The sequence below is a fragment of the Cimex lectularius genome, unplaced genomic scaffold, assembly GCF_000648675.2.
Source record: "Cimex lectularius strain Harlan isolate CLEC.00 unplaced genomic scaffold, Clec_2.1 scaffold17, whole genome shotgun sequence".
Classification (NCBI taxonomy): Eukaryota; Metazoa; Arthropoda; class Insecta; order Hemiptera; family Cimicidae; genus Cimex; species Cimex lectularius.
The window spans coordinates 1,913,930-1,929,562 of record NW_019392640.1 but is presented as its reverse complement, the minus strand read 5'-3'; the positions used below and the strand labels follow the sequence as shown (position 1 = coordinate 1,929,562).

The window sequence follows — 15,633 nt, the reverse complement described above, 5'->3', positions numbered from 1 at the left end:
GTGTTTAAAAAAACATATTTTATATATTTTATACAATAAAAGTAAGTAATGACCTTTGTAAATAATAAAATTGTTTTGTAGGAATCTTAGATGTAAAAATACCTCATCCTATCTATGTACAATCACCATCTGGAATTTTCTATTAATAAAGAAAATTATCTACTTTTACTATTTTATTTATGGTGTGAGATTTTTCCATGTGGTCTGCGAGGTAGGTGATGAACCTGTAATTTGGTCGTTATCAATGAGCCTGATCTGCCTACCCTGCTGGATTGGCCTGACATGCGTTTTGACATTTCACCATCAACAGGGTTGGGCCAGGGTTTTATTTATGACTCCATGACCTAAAAAAAAATCTTGCTACTCGTTAAATTACTAGGCTGAAAATGGGCTTTAAATAATCATTGTTTCTGTCCCATCAATCAAGAATCTTCGGATAGTCCTTGATCAGATCTTGTACTGGAAGCCCTTATCGCAGATTTCCTATCTCTGCTTATACACCCTTCATCGGTTCCATCTAGCTAACCACCTTCTCCCCTTTGGTATGCATAAACTCTCATATTCCTCCACCATTTTAATGGATATGGTGCACAGATAACTTCAAGAAAAGCTTAACATCTAATGAATTGTTTTATCTTCAGCTCCCTGAGAAGATGCACATGACTGATCTGTATGACTTGTAGTGGATATATTCTTCCGCAAGCGATGTAGAATGAATCAACCAACCTATGAGTAAAGAGGGATACAAAAAGTGACTATTCTGTCAGTTCAGCATGAAATCAACTCTGTTATCTTCCCATTCCCCTTTCTACATAACATATTATTTGATGTCACCTTCAAATCCTCTGTACACCCTGCCAAACTTGTTCCCACCTTTCTAACCTTCAGTTCTCATGAGTGCCTCCAACCTATGAATTCCTTTCCTCCTTCTACCAAGCACCATCTTTTCCTAACTTTAAATCAGTTTAGTAGATTACCTTTTGTCCTTACACCTTGGCACCAAAGATTTTTACTTTAATATCCTTAGTAGAATATTGTTTATATGTATATATTTTTTGTAAGTAGATATCTTTGTAAAGCCTTATCAGGCTTGAAATGCTGTAAATGTGTTGTATTCTTAATTAATTATTCATAAGGGCAGAATAAAGTTTATTTTTCAATTAATTTCACATGTGCAGAGACAACAACTACTTAGTGTGTGCTATAAACGTTCTAAGCACTTGAGGATTTGGAAGAAAAAAAAAAGGAATTGCTCTCAATATACAAATATTTTTATTTACAAATTTTAATTAGCAGACGATATTTTATCAACATTCATTCACAGCTAAATCTCTTTTAATTCCAGATCAATTAACTTTTTTAGAATGTCGTCAACATTGATTTCTTCGACAACCTCTTTTATGATTTCATCAGTCAGCCTTGTTACGACCCTAAGATATGAAAACTGGTCAAAAATATTCATCAAAATCAAAAAGTCTCAGGTGTAAGATTACCTGTCGACCACTTTGTCCCTGTAGTCGTCGTACCAATCGCTCTGTATCTTGAAAGCGTTGAAAGCCCTCCGGTAATTGCGAAGGTTCTTTTTACCGACTTGGAATTTGTTGGGCTTCACGCGATACGAACCAGCTTTTTCCTTATTATCCTGGTCCTTTTTTGAGTATTTAACGCAAACGACTTTGATATTTTTGCTCACGTTTTCCGTCACCCCTTCCTTGCTGAGAATTTCACAAATAAACATAAAATAAATACACTAATGTAAAATATCCTCTTTGTGTCCCTGAGATGATGAGCATGCAAGTAGGTCATTTCTGATCATTTGGCTCTGCTTATCCTTGCTATGTTTCAGCTTCTCGCCATATCAGTTCTGGGTCAAGGGTATAAACAGGGAGAGGCACCAACACTATGGGTTTTGCTGAACTTATATTTTTTCCCCATATTGGATGGGATAATATATGAATGTGACTACGTCTATGTGACAATACTAAGTCTATGTGGCAATACTATTTCTATACCAACTTTTATTATTTTTTATATAATATGTTATTTATGTTATTCTTAATTGTACATATAGCCCATTTGTAAGTATGTCGGTTTCGAATCCAGCAGCCCTGCATTCGAACCCAATATACTTACAAATGGGCTTTTTTCCTGCATCCTGAGGGTTTACCTCTGCTGTTACACACGATTTTTCCCCGCTTGTGACAATATTTCATTTCGAAAAAATCTTGAGATAAAATAATTAATTAATCAATTAATTGAAAAAATATGTATTATTAAGAATAATACAATAAAAAATAGTAAAAGTTGGTGTTAACCTAGAATCACACCTGCGGATCGTACACAGTCCCGCTAATGTAGTACAATCGTTAATAAATATGCTTCTATATGGAGCTGTGATTTGCTTACTGTTGGAATAAAATGGGAAGTCGAAATGAGAAGTTTTTGGCATAGACGATTGAAGTTATGGAAACTCAAGTGGTTGGAGCAGAGGTGTATTGAGCTTAAGGTTGTTGGTTTGAATCCTGCCTGTGTCACAAATTTTTCATTTAGAAAACATCTTGAAATTAATTGAGAATACTAGTTCTGTGTGCAATACAAGGTCTATGCAACAATACGAGGTCTATGTGACAATACAAGGTCCATGTGGCAATTCTAGTTCATGTGATAATTTCTATACGACAATAGAATAGAATAGAAAATACTTTAATATTTACCAAAAATTAGTTTACACCAGTGAATTTTATTTACATCCACAGTATTTATGACATGGTTTACCGTATGTCGAAGATCATTACAATCTGTCATCAAACAAGGATTTCCTATATATTTATAATTTCCTATGCATATGTGTCTCAAAAGAAAAAACAACAACATAATAATGATGAATATAAAAGATAAATAAAGATGAACCTTCTGGAGAACATTTAAATGGAAGCAGTACAACACAAATTAATTTACTTGTTACCTGACTGCCCATGAACAAAATCATATTGTAGGTTCATCCTTGGCGGGCATATTGTATGAGGGCTTCTACTCTATATATATTATTATTCTCTATAATTTAATCAGGTTTTCTTTTGATAGGGTAAAACTCACTTAAGATAGTGCATTCAGTAATAAAATGGTGAACATTTCTCCACAGCTTGTGATTTGTTTTTGGCCTTAGGGTCTGCCTATTAGCCAAGAGAATGCGGGTTGCAGCTACTGCCCCAGAAGCGATTCAGAGAGTTCAAATAGTTAGTAAGTTCAAGTCCTTAAGTCTCCAAATCTGCATTTAAGGTTATTCAATAATCCCACAAAATTATCTTAACTTATACATACCTTTATTTAAAGAGAGCTGATTGTAAATTGACTGACTAGATTTGGCCAATTCTAAACATTCGTGACGGTGTTGGTCGGTAATAATAATAAAATTTGAGGAAAAAAAACTTGGCCAACAGCCAATGTTCTCTCTGGTTGGAAGGTCTCAAAGGCCATATTTTTCACCTAGGGAATGCCATTGTAAGAACCAGGAAACACTCGAGTTGATAATCTCAGTGGCTGTGGTTTTGGTTAATCTTGATTTAGGCAGCAAGTGGTTTTTTTTTACTTATGCAAAATGAAGTTTTAAAGTAAAACTAGTTTTCTAGGTTTAGTTAAGTATTTTAAAGTGTTTTGCGAGGTTTCAAGATATAATACATAGTTTGGTATTAAATTTGGCAGTGAAAAAAGTTTATGTATAAAACATCTCTGAACTTTTTCTATAATATTATACGGTTGAAACCACCATACTTGAAATCCATAGCAAAGGATGGAACGGCATACAGCGTTAAAGACTGCAATTTTTGATTTGATTGGGACAACATCCTTATCAACCATGGTCGCCAAGTCCTATTAAGGGCTAATCCTGCTGTAGACACCTTCTGCTTGAAATGTTCAACATCACAAGGTGAGGAGTATTCACTTAAATATTTATATTCATTGACTACTTCAATACGTTCCCCTTGGAAGTACTTAGCACTGTCAGAACTTTCCAATTCTTACTGAATATTAATATTTTGGACTTTTTAAGATTTACAGTCAGGTTCCATTGTTGACAGTAAGCTTCCAGGAATTGAATATTTCTTTTCAGATATAAGCCCTCTTAAGGATTTCAATACCGCCTGTGTATCCTATTTTTATACCATATTCCGAAACCTGAGGAAGATCGTCTAAGAATAGAGCAAACAATAAAGGACTTATGGGGCAGCCCTGTCTAACACCACATTCCACTTTAAAAACTTCAGACAATCCGCCCTGACCTTTCACTCTTGATCCCTTAACATCAAAAATTGATTTTAATACGGAGAGGTATGGAGTACGAGTCTACCCAGGCATTTAATCTCTCGGGCCTTGGTTGCCCATCCTGCATAATATACAGGGTGAATTGCTACTCGTGCTACAAACTTCTCCAGTAGATTCTTCACCCTAAAATGAACAAAAAAGTTCATATTGTCCATGGTCCGATTCTCAACCATTTCAGAGTAATTTCGCTTTTTATCGATTTTGAAAGATATCACGTCCTGGCGTCGGAAAATCGTGATATCTTTTAATCTAAACATTTCTCTGAAAATCTAATAGCACCGTTGAAATTCCCGTTAATTTTTCAATAAGAAGATGACGGTGGCAAAATGTTTGGGCTAATTTTTTGTGTTTTATTTCAGCCAGAACTACAAAAAGAGTGGAAAATTGTGTAAATCGGAAAGTGTATAAAGTAATCCAGAGTTTCTAATTTTAGTCTCAGAAGGCAGCAAATTTGAGGAAAACTACCTGATTTAATAACGCTTCCAACGCACTCGTCATTTTCTTATTTAGTGGTTGTGAGACCAAGATGTTGATGACAAAAAGAGAAAAAATGGTGGTTCAAGGATTGCTAATGTTTGAGAGTGACTTGCTACTCGTGCTACAAACTTCACCAGTAGATTCTTGACCCTAAAATGAACAAAAAAGTTCATATTGACCATGGTCCGATTCTCAACCATTTCAGAGTAATTTCGCTTTTTATCGATTTTGAAAGATATCACGTCCTGGCGTCGGAAAATCGTGATATCTTTTAATCTAAACATTTCTCTTAAAATCTATAAGCACCGTTGAAATCCCCGTTAATTTTTCAATAAGAAGATGAAGGTGGCAAAACGTTTGGGTCTTTCTTCCTTGACCTTCTAGCTGTTTGTAAACTTCTTAAGCATTACATACTAAATGGGCATTAAATTAAATTAAAAAATTTCAATGGAATTATGATTTTGATTCTCTCTAAAAATTAACGGGGATTTCAACGGTGCTTATAGATTTTAAGAGAAATGTTTAGATTAAAAGATATCACGATTTTCCGACGCCAGGACGTGATATCTTTCAAAATCGATAAAAAGCGAAATTACTCTGAAATGGTTGAGAATCGGACCATGGACAATATGAACTTTTTTGTTCATTTTAGGGTGAAGAATCTACTGGAGAAGTTTGTAGCACGAGTAGCAATTCACCCTGTATATAAGATGGAGAGATGTTTTACTGATATTCCTAGATTGCTTAATTTTAAGAGAAGACCCCCCTCCTGTAAACACTGTCAAAAGCTGACTTGAAATTAACGAAAAAGCTGAAGTTTTTTATTAGGCTTTGTCCATTTCAAATTAATTAAGTTCAAAAAAAGTAAAGATTTTATCAAAAGTGGAGTAGCCTTTCCTAAATCCCATTTGGTATTCACTGAGCAAATCATTCCTCGACATGTAAAAAGCTATGTGATTAACCAGGAGGCTAGAAAAAGTTTTGCTAAGGCATCTAGACATGAAATTCCCCTACAACTCTCCACATCATTGATTTCGCCATTCTTAAAAAGAGGGAATATAATTCTCTTTCGTAAGATGTTAACCGCACCTATGTTATAAACATAATAACAAAATCTAGAGCAGTATGTTATATGACAGTACTAGTTCATGAGACAATATGTGTGGCAATGCTAGGTCTATGTGACATTGCTAGATCTATACGACAATACTATGTAATATTATTAGATCTATTTAGGAAAAATTTGTGAGGATAGGCAGATGGTAGGTAACTGTCAAAATACTAAGTCCGTCTATATGACAATACTAGATCTATTTGATGATGCTATATGAATGCGACAATACTGGGTCTGTAATTTTGTTATATAAAGCCTCACCTCTCTTATAACCCTGATTAACATCAGATCATCCAAAACACATCTGACAGTATAAAGTAACTATAAATAATGGGCAGGCCAAAGAAAACGGATCTAAACAAAAATGATCAGACACGACCAAACTATGTTAGTAATCCATTTTGGTTTTAGCGGCCAATTGACCAAGTAACTTCTTTCAATTAATTATTCTTTTTATGTATGGTCTTGGTTGAGACAAAAAAGACTGACGATATATCATGATAGTTCAAGTGGTAGAGCAGCGACGTATTTAGCCAAAGGTTGTGGGTTCAAATCATAAAAAATATATTATTGATTTTTAATCATTTACCTCGATTCTTGACTTTTCTCTGTTGGTTTATTTGATTTTGTATTCTCTTCATGCCCATCTGTTAAAGGATTTTGTTTCTTAAAAAAAGTAATAATAATAATTATAAATTAAATACAATAGATGCATAAAATAAATGCATACTTACTTGCAACTCTCCTGATATTTTCCCTGGGTCTTTCCATTTGCAATCTATTGATTCTTTTTTGTTACTCTGGCATGGAACAACCTAAAAAAATTTAGTTTAAAGTCAAGTTTTATATAATATTAATATATATTATGGTTGTTTTTGTTCAATTCAGTTTGTCAGATGCATTTCGATATTTTGATATCTTCAGTAATGGGTTTTGTCATCTAGCCACAACCTGCTTATACCCTGTCTGGCCATTGAGGATCACAGGAAGCTGAAATGTGCCTGACAGACCAGATCAGCTAGGATAGGTGGTCCCCAAAATGTCACAATATACCATATATGCACTAGATAAATTTATTAATATGCTTTAAACATTATAAATAGAAAGGAATAAACTAAGACCTTTAATATCAGTTGTAAGTTTTTATCGATTACACTTAAAACATGCTGAAATCCTAATCTAACCTGACCAGACTCTGGAACAGAAATATGCGACTGGGCTTCTTCAGCCATTTCATTTTTCTTGGCATTCTTCCCTTTAACAATGTTCTTCCTTCCTTTTTGAGGCTTGTAAACACAGACGTGCTTGTCTGTCTTCTTCACAGTTCTAACCTCGGCCAATTTATCTTCGCATATCTTCTCACACAGCCTGTTGCATGCAAGCTTGATGTTCTAAAAAGTAAATTTTTAAAGATGAAAAAAAACCACAAAAGGTTTTATTGTAAGAATTTGTTTCCTTTTTTTACATTGCAAGTGTCATTAGAGTCAATGTCGATTATATCATAGGTGTGCAAGAGTTCCCACAATTCAGTAACAGCTTCGAAAAAGTCTTTCACCCAAGAAAATGACTTCTTGCTGAAGCAGGATGCAAGCATGTGCTTTTCCAACGCCTATTTCCAAGATTAAATGTCTATGAATAGATCAAAAGATTAAATAAAGGAAATTTGAAATTATTAGTAAGTAAGGAGTCGGTTTTCTGTTAGGATGAACTAAGCTAATATGTAGCAAACATTTTGAATTTTTTTTACAGAATTGATTTTTAACTGAATTAAATAAAACATTTCAATGATGAACCTAGTGGTTGATCATCTCTGATGGCAGCAATGATAGATCAGAGTGATCAAAGACGAACAAATTAAAGATACTTATTTCACCCGACTACCAAACTTTATATTATTCTTACACTAGACTTACTATTAGAGCGTAAAGTACTGTTTGGTAAGCTGCCACAAATTTGTGAGCAATGACATATCTCTTTGTTTTTGCTATGTTGTCATTCCTTGGGATCTTTTTGATCTCATTGATCTACAACATGTATTGTCAGTGAATAGAGTCAAATTTTCTTTTATGAATAAAGGTACCTGGCAAACCAGTTGATAATGGTAGTGTCTTTTGAACCTGGTCATGAAAGCCAATCTTCTTTTCTTCCCCCTTAAGTATTCGATCTCATTGACATCCTTCGGCTTTTCGTTCAGTTTCATCCCGTCCGCAGTCAATACGATTTTGTGGCTTAGATCTTGTAACTTTTTTTCAAAACTTTTACTCTCATGCTTGATTGGGTGTTCCTGCCATAAAAAAACTTTTAAAATAAGGCAAAACTTCAGTAACATTCGGTTAGATAATAGAAAAACCAATTAATTACCGATCGTACAAGCGAATGTTCAGGTTCAGAGACTGAATGAGTTGATTCTGGCCTAATTTTCTCTTTTTCACACTCGGACTCTTCAACCATTTGTGCCACATTCACCTCATTTTCCTAAAATGGAAACATAATTGATAAATAATTGTAAATTTCATAAATAATACACATCAAGAGAGCATACTGAAAAACCAAAACTGTTTTTCTACAACAATTTAAACTCTCATGAGAATATTCATAAATACAACTTAAAAGTTTAATTAAATCGGCTCATGAAAGATATTTGACATTTGGGATTTCAGACCAGGCATTGCCTTTTCAACTACTCACTGCACCACTCACGGGTGTAGCTGGACTTCTTCAGCCACTGAAGAGAAAGACCAAAATGCGAACAAAGATATAAAGAGCAGGGTAAATGAGAATGACCAAAGTATAAGTTCATAACCTCGCAAACCACAACAATGTATCCTACAATCCATTAATACAAAAGAACTGGAGAAAAGAAAAAGAACAAATGGAGAAAAAACTAACTTTTAAAAACTAACAGTTAGTCTAGGTTTTATTATTTATTAATTTATTAATATTAGTAAATTACACAAATAATACACATGTGCAGGAAGACATTTTCTTTAAGCGTGAAAATAGCATACTGAACAACCAAAGTTGTTTTTCTACAATAATTTAAATTTTCATGAAAATATTCATAAAATAAAGTCTGAATCTTTAAGAGTTTAATTAAATTAACCACGTCAAGACAAATATTTGACATTAATAGAAGTCTTACAGAGTGTTGAATCGATTGGGACTTTTGGACCAGTTCCGCCCAGTGTTGCACTGGCATCTGCCTTTCTGGATCAGTCTGCGTTGCCTTTTCAGCTCTGCGCCACTCGCAGGTGTAACTGGACTTCTTGTCCCCGTCGCTGCTGGACTGATTCTTGCGGATGAATCTCTCCCAGTGGTCGGCTTCCCTCTTCCGCTGGCGGTTGCGCCTCACTTGTTTGAAAATTGAATTGAATTCATCAGATGAGATGCACTGGAATAAAATCAATAATTGACTTTCAATATATTAGGTAGAAATTTAAAAAATTTGAAAATATAAAACTGGTATTTAATATCTTTGATATATCAATGGTTTAAATTTACTATTTTAATTAAATAAATGGTCTTAAAAAAGGTATATGGACTCAAAACCCAACTTTCATTTGGGATTTGGCTCAAGCCTTTGTATCAGAAATCCTGTCAAGAAGAGAACCAATTTTGGCCAAAACACGGTCATTTTATAAATGTATGTCCAAAATTGTTCCCGATTCGTTCAGCCTTACAGTTAAAATCTAAAGGGCCGAGATTTATTTTATTTACACATTTTTTTCTTTTTTCAACCGGCTGTCATCGGCTGGAACTTACGCAAAAGCTGAAGTCGTCTGTCGCCATCGCCGAAGTTCCGTCGAGTTGTCGTTTTCCCGCCTGGAATCGGCCAAATTTTGACGAAATCACACAAACACACCGGCGTATTTTTGTTATGCTATTGCATGACGACTTTCTGCTGTTGGGTGCTTACTGCTTGAACGTCTGTTTGTCCTCGTCTCCTAGCAACTGGGCCGGTCATGCTTCGCATGCTGTTCAACCGTCTATGAACACTTGAACGGTCATTTTCATCATTATATTCTTGAAATGTATGATTATTAAATTTAAAAATCTCCATTTTTACCGTCAGACCAATAGCTAGCTAAGACAGCTACGATATAACATTAATTACTTGTAATGTTCTCGTATTTTTATAACGTTATAACAGCTAAAGCTGTTCTCTAAGATATTAGAGAAACTTTTCCTACCTAAAATGTGTACTTCATTTTTGTATCCTAAAGTGTCTGCAAGCAATGAATCCTGTCGTGGGCACCATATTAATAAATTCCTAAAATACTAGGTTAAAATACTTGGTGTACGTTTGATACTGGCTTACTCTAGTAATCAATTTCACAGTCAAATTGCAGTAACATGGAGAAATTTATAAGATATATATATTTCTATATATAATATATTAATATATTCTATATAATATATAGAAATATAAATCCACAGAAGACGGCATTAGTGCAAATTTTCACTGGAAAATACTTAAACCAGGCCCAGAATTTTACAGTACAGACAGTGCAATCAACATGCGATCTTGACTGCCGAACGGACCAAGTCAAATATCTGATTATCTAAATTTTGTCAAGGGAAACACTGAAACTTCTTTTAGATGATCGCCCACTTTGCTTTTCTGAAAAAAGGGTTACTTACTAGCCCTGATTTGCCTAATTTGAGTATATTCTTGTGCTTCAATCCACATAAGAAAAATCCAGATCACACAAAACATAGTTTTTGAGAACAAAATACCAGGGTACATTATGAACTCAGTGCTTCAATAAGACCTAAAATTCCAAAAGTACTTCAAGGATCCTTATTTGGTCATTTACAATCGTCCGAGTCTACCTTTCTACGCTGATTTGTTCTGCAAGATACGTTTTGCCGTCTAAAGTGGTTGGTCAGGGTGAGGCACCCACACAAACACACAACCGAAATATAAAAAGAAAAATAGGTAAAAAGCCGAAACGCATCACATAGACCAAAATCACACCAACACAGCGAGCATAGGCAGGACAAAACGAACGGGAACAACCAAACTACAGGTTCAACACTAGCCCAGACCTAATGAAAAAATCTCACAGTTAAATTCCTAGATAAAAGATTTAACAACACCATCAAGTGCACCAATATCCACTGCTGATCCAAGAATAGTGCTCCAGCAAGACCTTGCCTCAGATTAAAACCAAAGAGGCCCTTGAACTTTCTGGTATATTTACTTATTAGGGTTTATGGTGTTTTTTTCTGTTTTTATGACTAGTTTATTAAATAGGAATTAGTTTGTGTGCCTCTTTCCTTGGTGGAATTTGGTATATTTAATGTCGGTTTCATTTAGTTTTCGTATGTCTTTTGTGGGTTTATCGAATGTGTTTATATTGTAGCCATTGTTATTTTCCTATGTTTCTGATTGTGTTTTTTGCTTCCATTTTCAGTCAGTGTGGCTGGATTAAGACTGCTTGTTGTTGACTGTTTTCGTTAGTTAAAGAGGGTTTATACTATTGACGAAATAACAGACAGCCATTGAAGTGTAGAAAGGCTGAGACTCGATTAGGCAGAGCGTGAAACGACAAACTATAGGATCCCATCAAAGTATATCTTACAAGCTATCTGGTACAACAGACAACTGATGATGGCGAAATACCGAATCGCGACCAACAAATCAGATAGGCTTTGCAGACCAGGATGATTGGGAACGATCAAACTACATGCTTTTTTTTCTTCGTTGGCCCCAGAAAAGTATCTAACAACCCATTGGTGCAACAGACCAAAAAGGCGACTCAGGCCATCATGAATGGAAACGACCAAATACTTCATACAGTAACCGTTCCTAGTAGAAGAATAATGGGAAGAAGTTACAGAAACACTAAGCTTGATAGATTTTAGTATCTATCCCATTAATACAACAGACCAAAAACGTGATTTAGGCCATCTACAGGTTCATCTCACTGCAGACCCTAAAAATGTAGCGTACAAACCATTATTTCAACATATCAACCGCTGAAGATAGCAAAACATTGGACTGGGACCACCTGACCGGACAGAATGTCTAGACCAGGATGATCTTAAACGACAAAACTGGGTGTTCATCAAGTAGTAAAGTATCTTTACGTCCATCGATATCGATGTTCCCATCTTTACTTAGTTGGGATGAATCAGACTGAGAATCTTTAACGGATTCATCCCGAAGGGGTCTCTCATGCGCCCGATACTATCATAGATAATACCAGAAAGTTTTTACCTGCATGAACTTACATTGGACCTACATGCGAGGTGGTACAATGCTAGCCAGGTTCAGAAGTGCTCTAGAAAGATGTGCCTTTAAAAATGGCAGTTTTGGGGTTTCCAGCAAAAGCTTTTATCCTCCCACGAAGGCACTCCCTCTCTGGCTCCGGTAGACCGGTGCTCTCCAGCTAAGATACAAGTTGTTCTCAAACCACGACTACCGCAAGTCCAACATCAATTGAGACCTACTCGGATCGACCCCTCCCGTTGTTCAGTTGTATTTTGACTGGACGCACCGGGAATTCCTAGAACCCTCTACTGTTTGTACCCGTTGCCTGAGAGTTCATTTACCTAGGAAGAATCTAGACCAGGACCATCGTAAACTAGAAAACGGGGGGTTCATGACGTCTAAGGCTAAAGCTAAGTACAGCAGACCAAAACCACGACTAAAGGCCATTTAGGATAGTTAAACCAGGATATGCAAACTTAAAAGCGTATCAAACAATCCATTATTCCAACCGAAGATAGCGAAATGCTGGATTGGAACCAACAGACCAGACCAGGATGATTGGGAACTACCAAATGAACGAAACTAAACCACCCTACATTAACCGTTCCTAGTAGAAGAGTGAAGTTTTTGAGTAAAGAAGTCTACGGAAACACTCATTTTGATAGGTTCTAGTATCGAAAAGTCTATTAGCACAACAGACCACAGACGTGACTCAGGCTATCTAGGATATGGAGGCTACGATGATCGGAAACGTCCAAACTACAGGTTTATCACCTCTCAGACCCTAAAAATCTATCAAACAATCCGGTTTTGTGAATGGAAACAACTAATTTTGACAGGGTTGCAAAAACATACAAAATTTCTTCATAAAATGGAAATTAGTGGTGGGATTTCAATTGACAGGTGGAGGGAATTGTCAATGAGCCGATGTTGTCTATGTCTGCAGTTTTTGACAAGTTATTCGGGATAGTTTCTACGATAAAATTTCCTTGATTAAAAAATTTTATGTTTTATTCAGTTTAAAAACAAAAATACGTCGTTGAAGTATTGTTTATTTTTGTTTAATATAAAAGTGCCCAATTCTCGGACAGAGGTAAATACAAGTCTTATTTATAAGACAGAAAAAGTTAAGCCTCATTAATTGAATTAGTGTTGGAGCGGGATGACCACAAATCCCCCCGGTGGGGATACAAGTTGAAAATCCTTTCGGTAATCATTCTCCTCACCCCTTTCAATAAAACAACTTGAGTTATTTTCCAAAAAGTTTTCCCCGTCATGACATGCGACACCGACTTCGAGAGGATCGTGAGGATCCACTACCTCAAGTACGAGTGGGGCAAGGACTGGGAAGAACTAATTGCGGATATCATGGTGAGATATTTTCGTTATATGATTCTCATCTTTTTCAATGATGTACAACGTAAACAAGAAAATCTTGAAACCGGCCGAAATCCGGGGAGAATCGTTTTGTTTTATTAGACTGTGCAGATCTGAATAAAAATGGACCTTGCTTTTTACGCAAATAATCTCCTTGGTATAGAACTATAAAAATGCATTTGCTTTTTGTAATGTCAAATTATTTCCTAAATCCTTTTTTTGTAAAGATTCTTGCCAAATTTATCTTAAAACAACTTTTTTGGTTTTATTCTTGCCAACTTCAGGTCACCTTAGGTCAAAAACAGTTGGATTAAAAAACCTGACCAATCGATGATCCACGGATTAAAGATTATCAATCTATTGCGTTATATCATCTCTTTCATCTTGGATCAATGGATAAAAATTTTATTTCATTCGAACAACTACTAATCCGAGAGAGTCGGGAAGGATTGACGGTTGAAGAGGGTCTTGCTATCTGCAGGGATTGGATTAAACTTGATCCTCCTTTACTTTGGTTTTGTTCGAAAGACCTTAGGTAGATGGTGCTGCGATTAATTCCAAATGGGCCAATTTAATGAAGCATGTTGCTGTAAAGGCCACAGAATGTCAATAGGCTACAGCTGATGCTTCTTTTTCGTTCTCCAGGCTTAATTAAAACTCAATAACTATTATTCTTTCACTAATTAAAAAAATCATTATCGTGGGAGTCGAGCAATTTTTTAATTGAAAAAATATAAGTACAGTTCTACTGCTTTGTCTTTATTACCTTATTTACGATGTACTTTCGGTCGACAAGAAGAAACTTTTTAGTTTTTATTTATTTGGTTGTAATTAATTCCTTTCCATTCATTATTTTACTTTGTCCTTGATTTAACTAAGTACTAAGTAAAGATGTAATTTGGAATATACGTTTTTACCAAGACATCGAAAAATTCAAGAATGGTTGTCATGCTAAGCAACAGAGCCATTTGGTAGGCCTTTGATCAAGGTTACACTTAGGTACTTTTTTGGGGGGATGGCTATGGCTTTATGTCTAGAGTAGTTCTGTTTGGTAGTCCTGTGTGCCTTGGCATATGTAGTATGTTGCCTTTGCATTTCTCCACTTGAGCCTTTGGTTAAAGTTTAAACCTAGGTACTTAGTTACTTTGGGATCGTAATGACTTAATTTTATAGGGGAGGGCTTTTTTGGCAGTTATATGTGCCTTGCATATATAGTTTGTTGCCTTTGCATTCTCCACCTGAGCCTTTGGTCAAAGATTATACTTAGATATTTAGGTTCTTTGAGGATGGTTATGGCTTTGTAGCTCTTTTTAGGGAGTTCTGTGTACCTTGGCATGTATGTTGGCTTTGCATTTCTCCACTTGAGCTTTTGGTCAAAGGTTATTTCTAGGTACTTGTAACTGATGTGGTGTATAACCAATTCGCCATCTTGGGTATTATTTCCCAGTTTTTGCTGTATAATCAGTGACCAGTGGCCTTGGTCTTATGTAGTATATTGTCTCTGCAAAGGGTATACATAGTATTATTTAGGTACATACGTAGTTTCTTTTGGAAAGGTTATGGCTTCCTCTTTAAAGTGGTATTTTTAGGTTTAGCTTTTTTCTTCTTGTGTGCGATTGCCATGTGTGACCCTGGGTCTGACCGTAGTAGTGACGGACCAATGGAGACATTTATTCCTATTTTTTGCATTTGTACCTCAGCCGATTGTGACTAAAATGTTGTCTGCTTGTGGTAGTGAAGAACCGACGAAGTTTACCATACAAACCAAAGCATGGACGATCTTAGATTCAACTTCTGCACAATATCGGCCCTTAACGGTTTCCAACTGGTCATGACTATTGCCATCTCTTTCTTAAACGTTAGTTCACGCAACTAAATCATATACTTTATCATTATAAATGGCCTTTCTGCCCTCTTACGTCGCCAAAGACTAACAGAATGTGCTGCAGACTTGAGGGTATCGTTTATTACACGATAAGAGCTAGCCATTCTAATCAATAAGTTACTATTTATATGTTATTCAGATAGCGAAGTTGTGCAGTTACTTGTTCAACCAAGAAGGCTAATGTGGGTGTTGACAAAATGAACGATAATTTCACTGAACTTTACTTGATTTACCTTTTTC

At 35.6% G+C, this 15,633-nt stretch overlaps 1 protein-coding gene across 6 annotated transcripts; it reads right to left on the bottom strand.

Annotated features, from left to right (window-relative positions):
• Positions 1–2: 2 nt before the first annotated feature.
• Positions 3–9,924, bottom strand: LOC106672267. 6 transcript variants are annotated; one of them, XR_001341224.2, is made up of 12 exons: positions 9,677–9,924; positions 9,057–9,305; positions 8,276–8,389; positions 7,995–8,198; positions 7,828–7,938; positions 7,380–7,523; positions 7,099–7,305; positions 6,649–6,729; positions 6,504–6,561; positions 3,322–3,486; positions 1,494–1,715; positions 3–1,430 (listed from the first exon to the last, which is right to left on the bottom strand). XR_001341224.2 is itself a non-coding variant. In XM_014403556.2 (11 exons), the coding sequence occupies exons 1-11, from the start codon at positions 9,701–9,703 to the stop codon at positions 1,325–1,327; spliced, it is 1,542 nt and encodes a 513-aa protein (XP_014259042.1). In that variant the 5' UTR covers positions 9,704–9,921; the 3' UTR covers positions 1,256–1,324. The 6 variants fall into 6 exon arrangements, 3 of the variants coding, with proteins under 3 accessions (XP_014259042.1, XP_024084516.1, XP_014259043.1); XR_001341222.2 differs by having other exon boundaries at positions 6,504–6,580; positions 9,677–9,923; XM_014403556.2 differs by lacking the exon at positions 3,322–3,486 and having other exon boundaries at positions 1,256–1,430; positions 6,504–6,580; positions 9,677–9,921.
• Between the last annotated feature and the right edge of the window lie 5,709 nt (positions 9,925–15,633).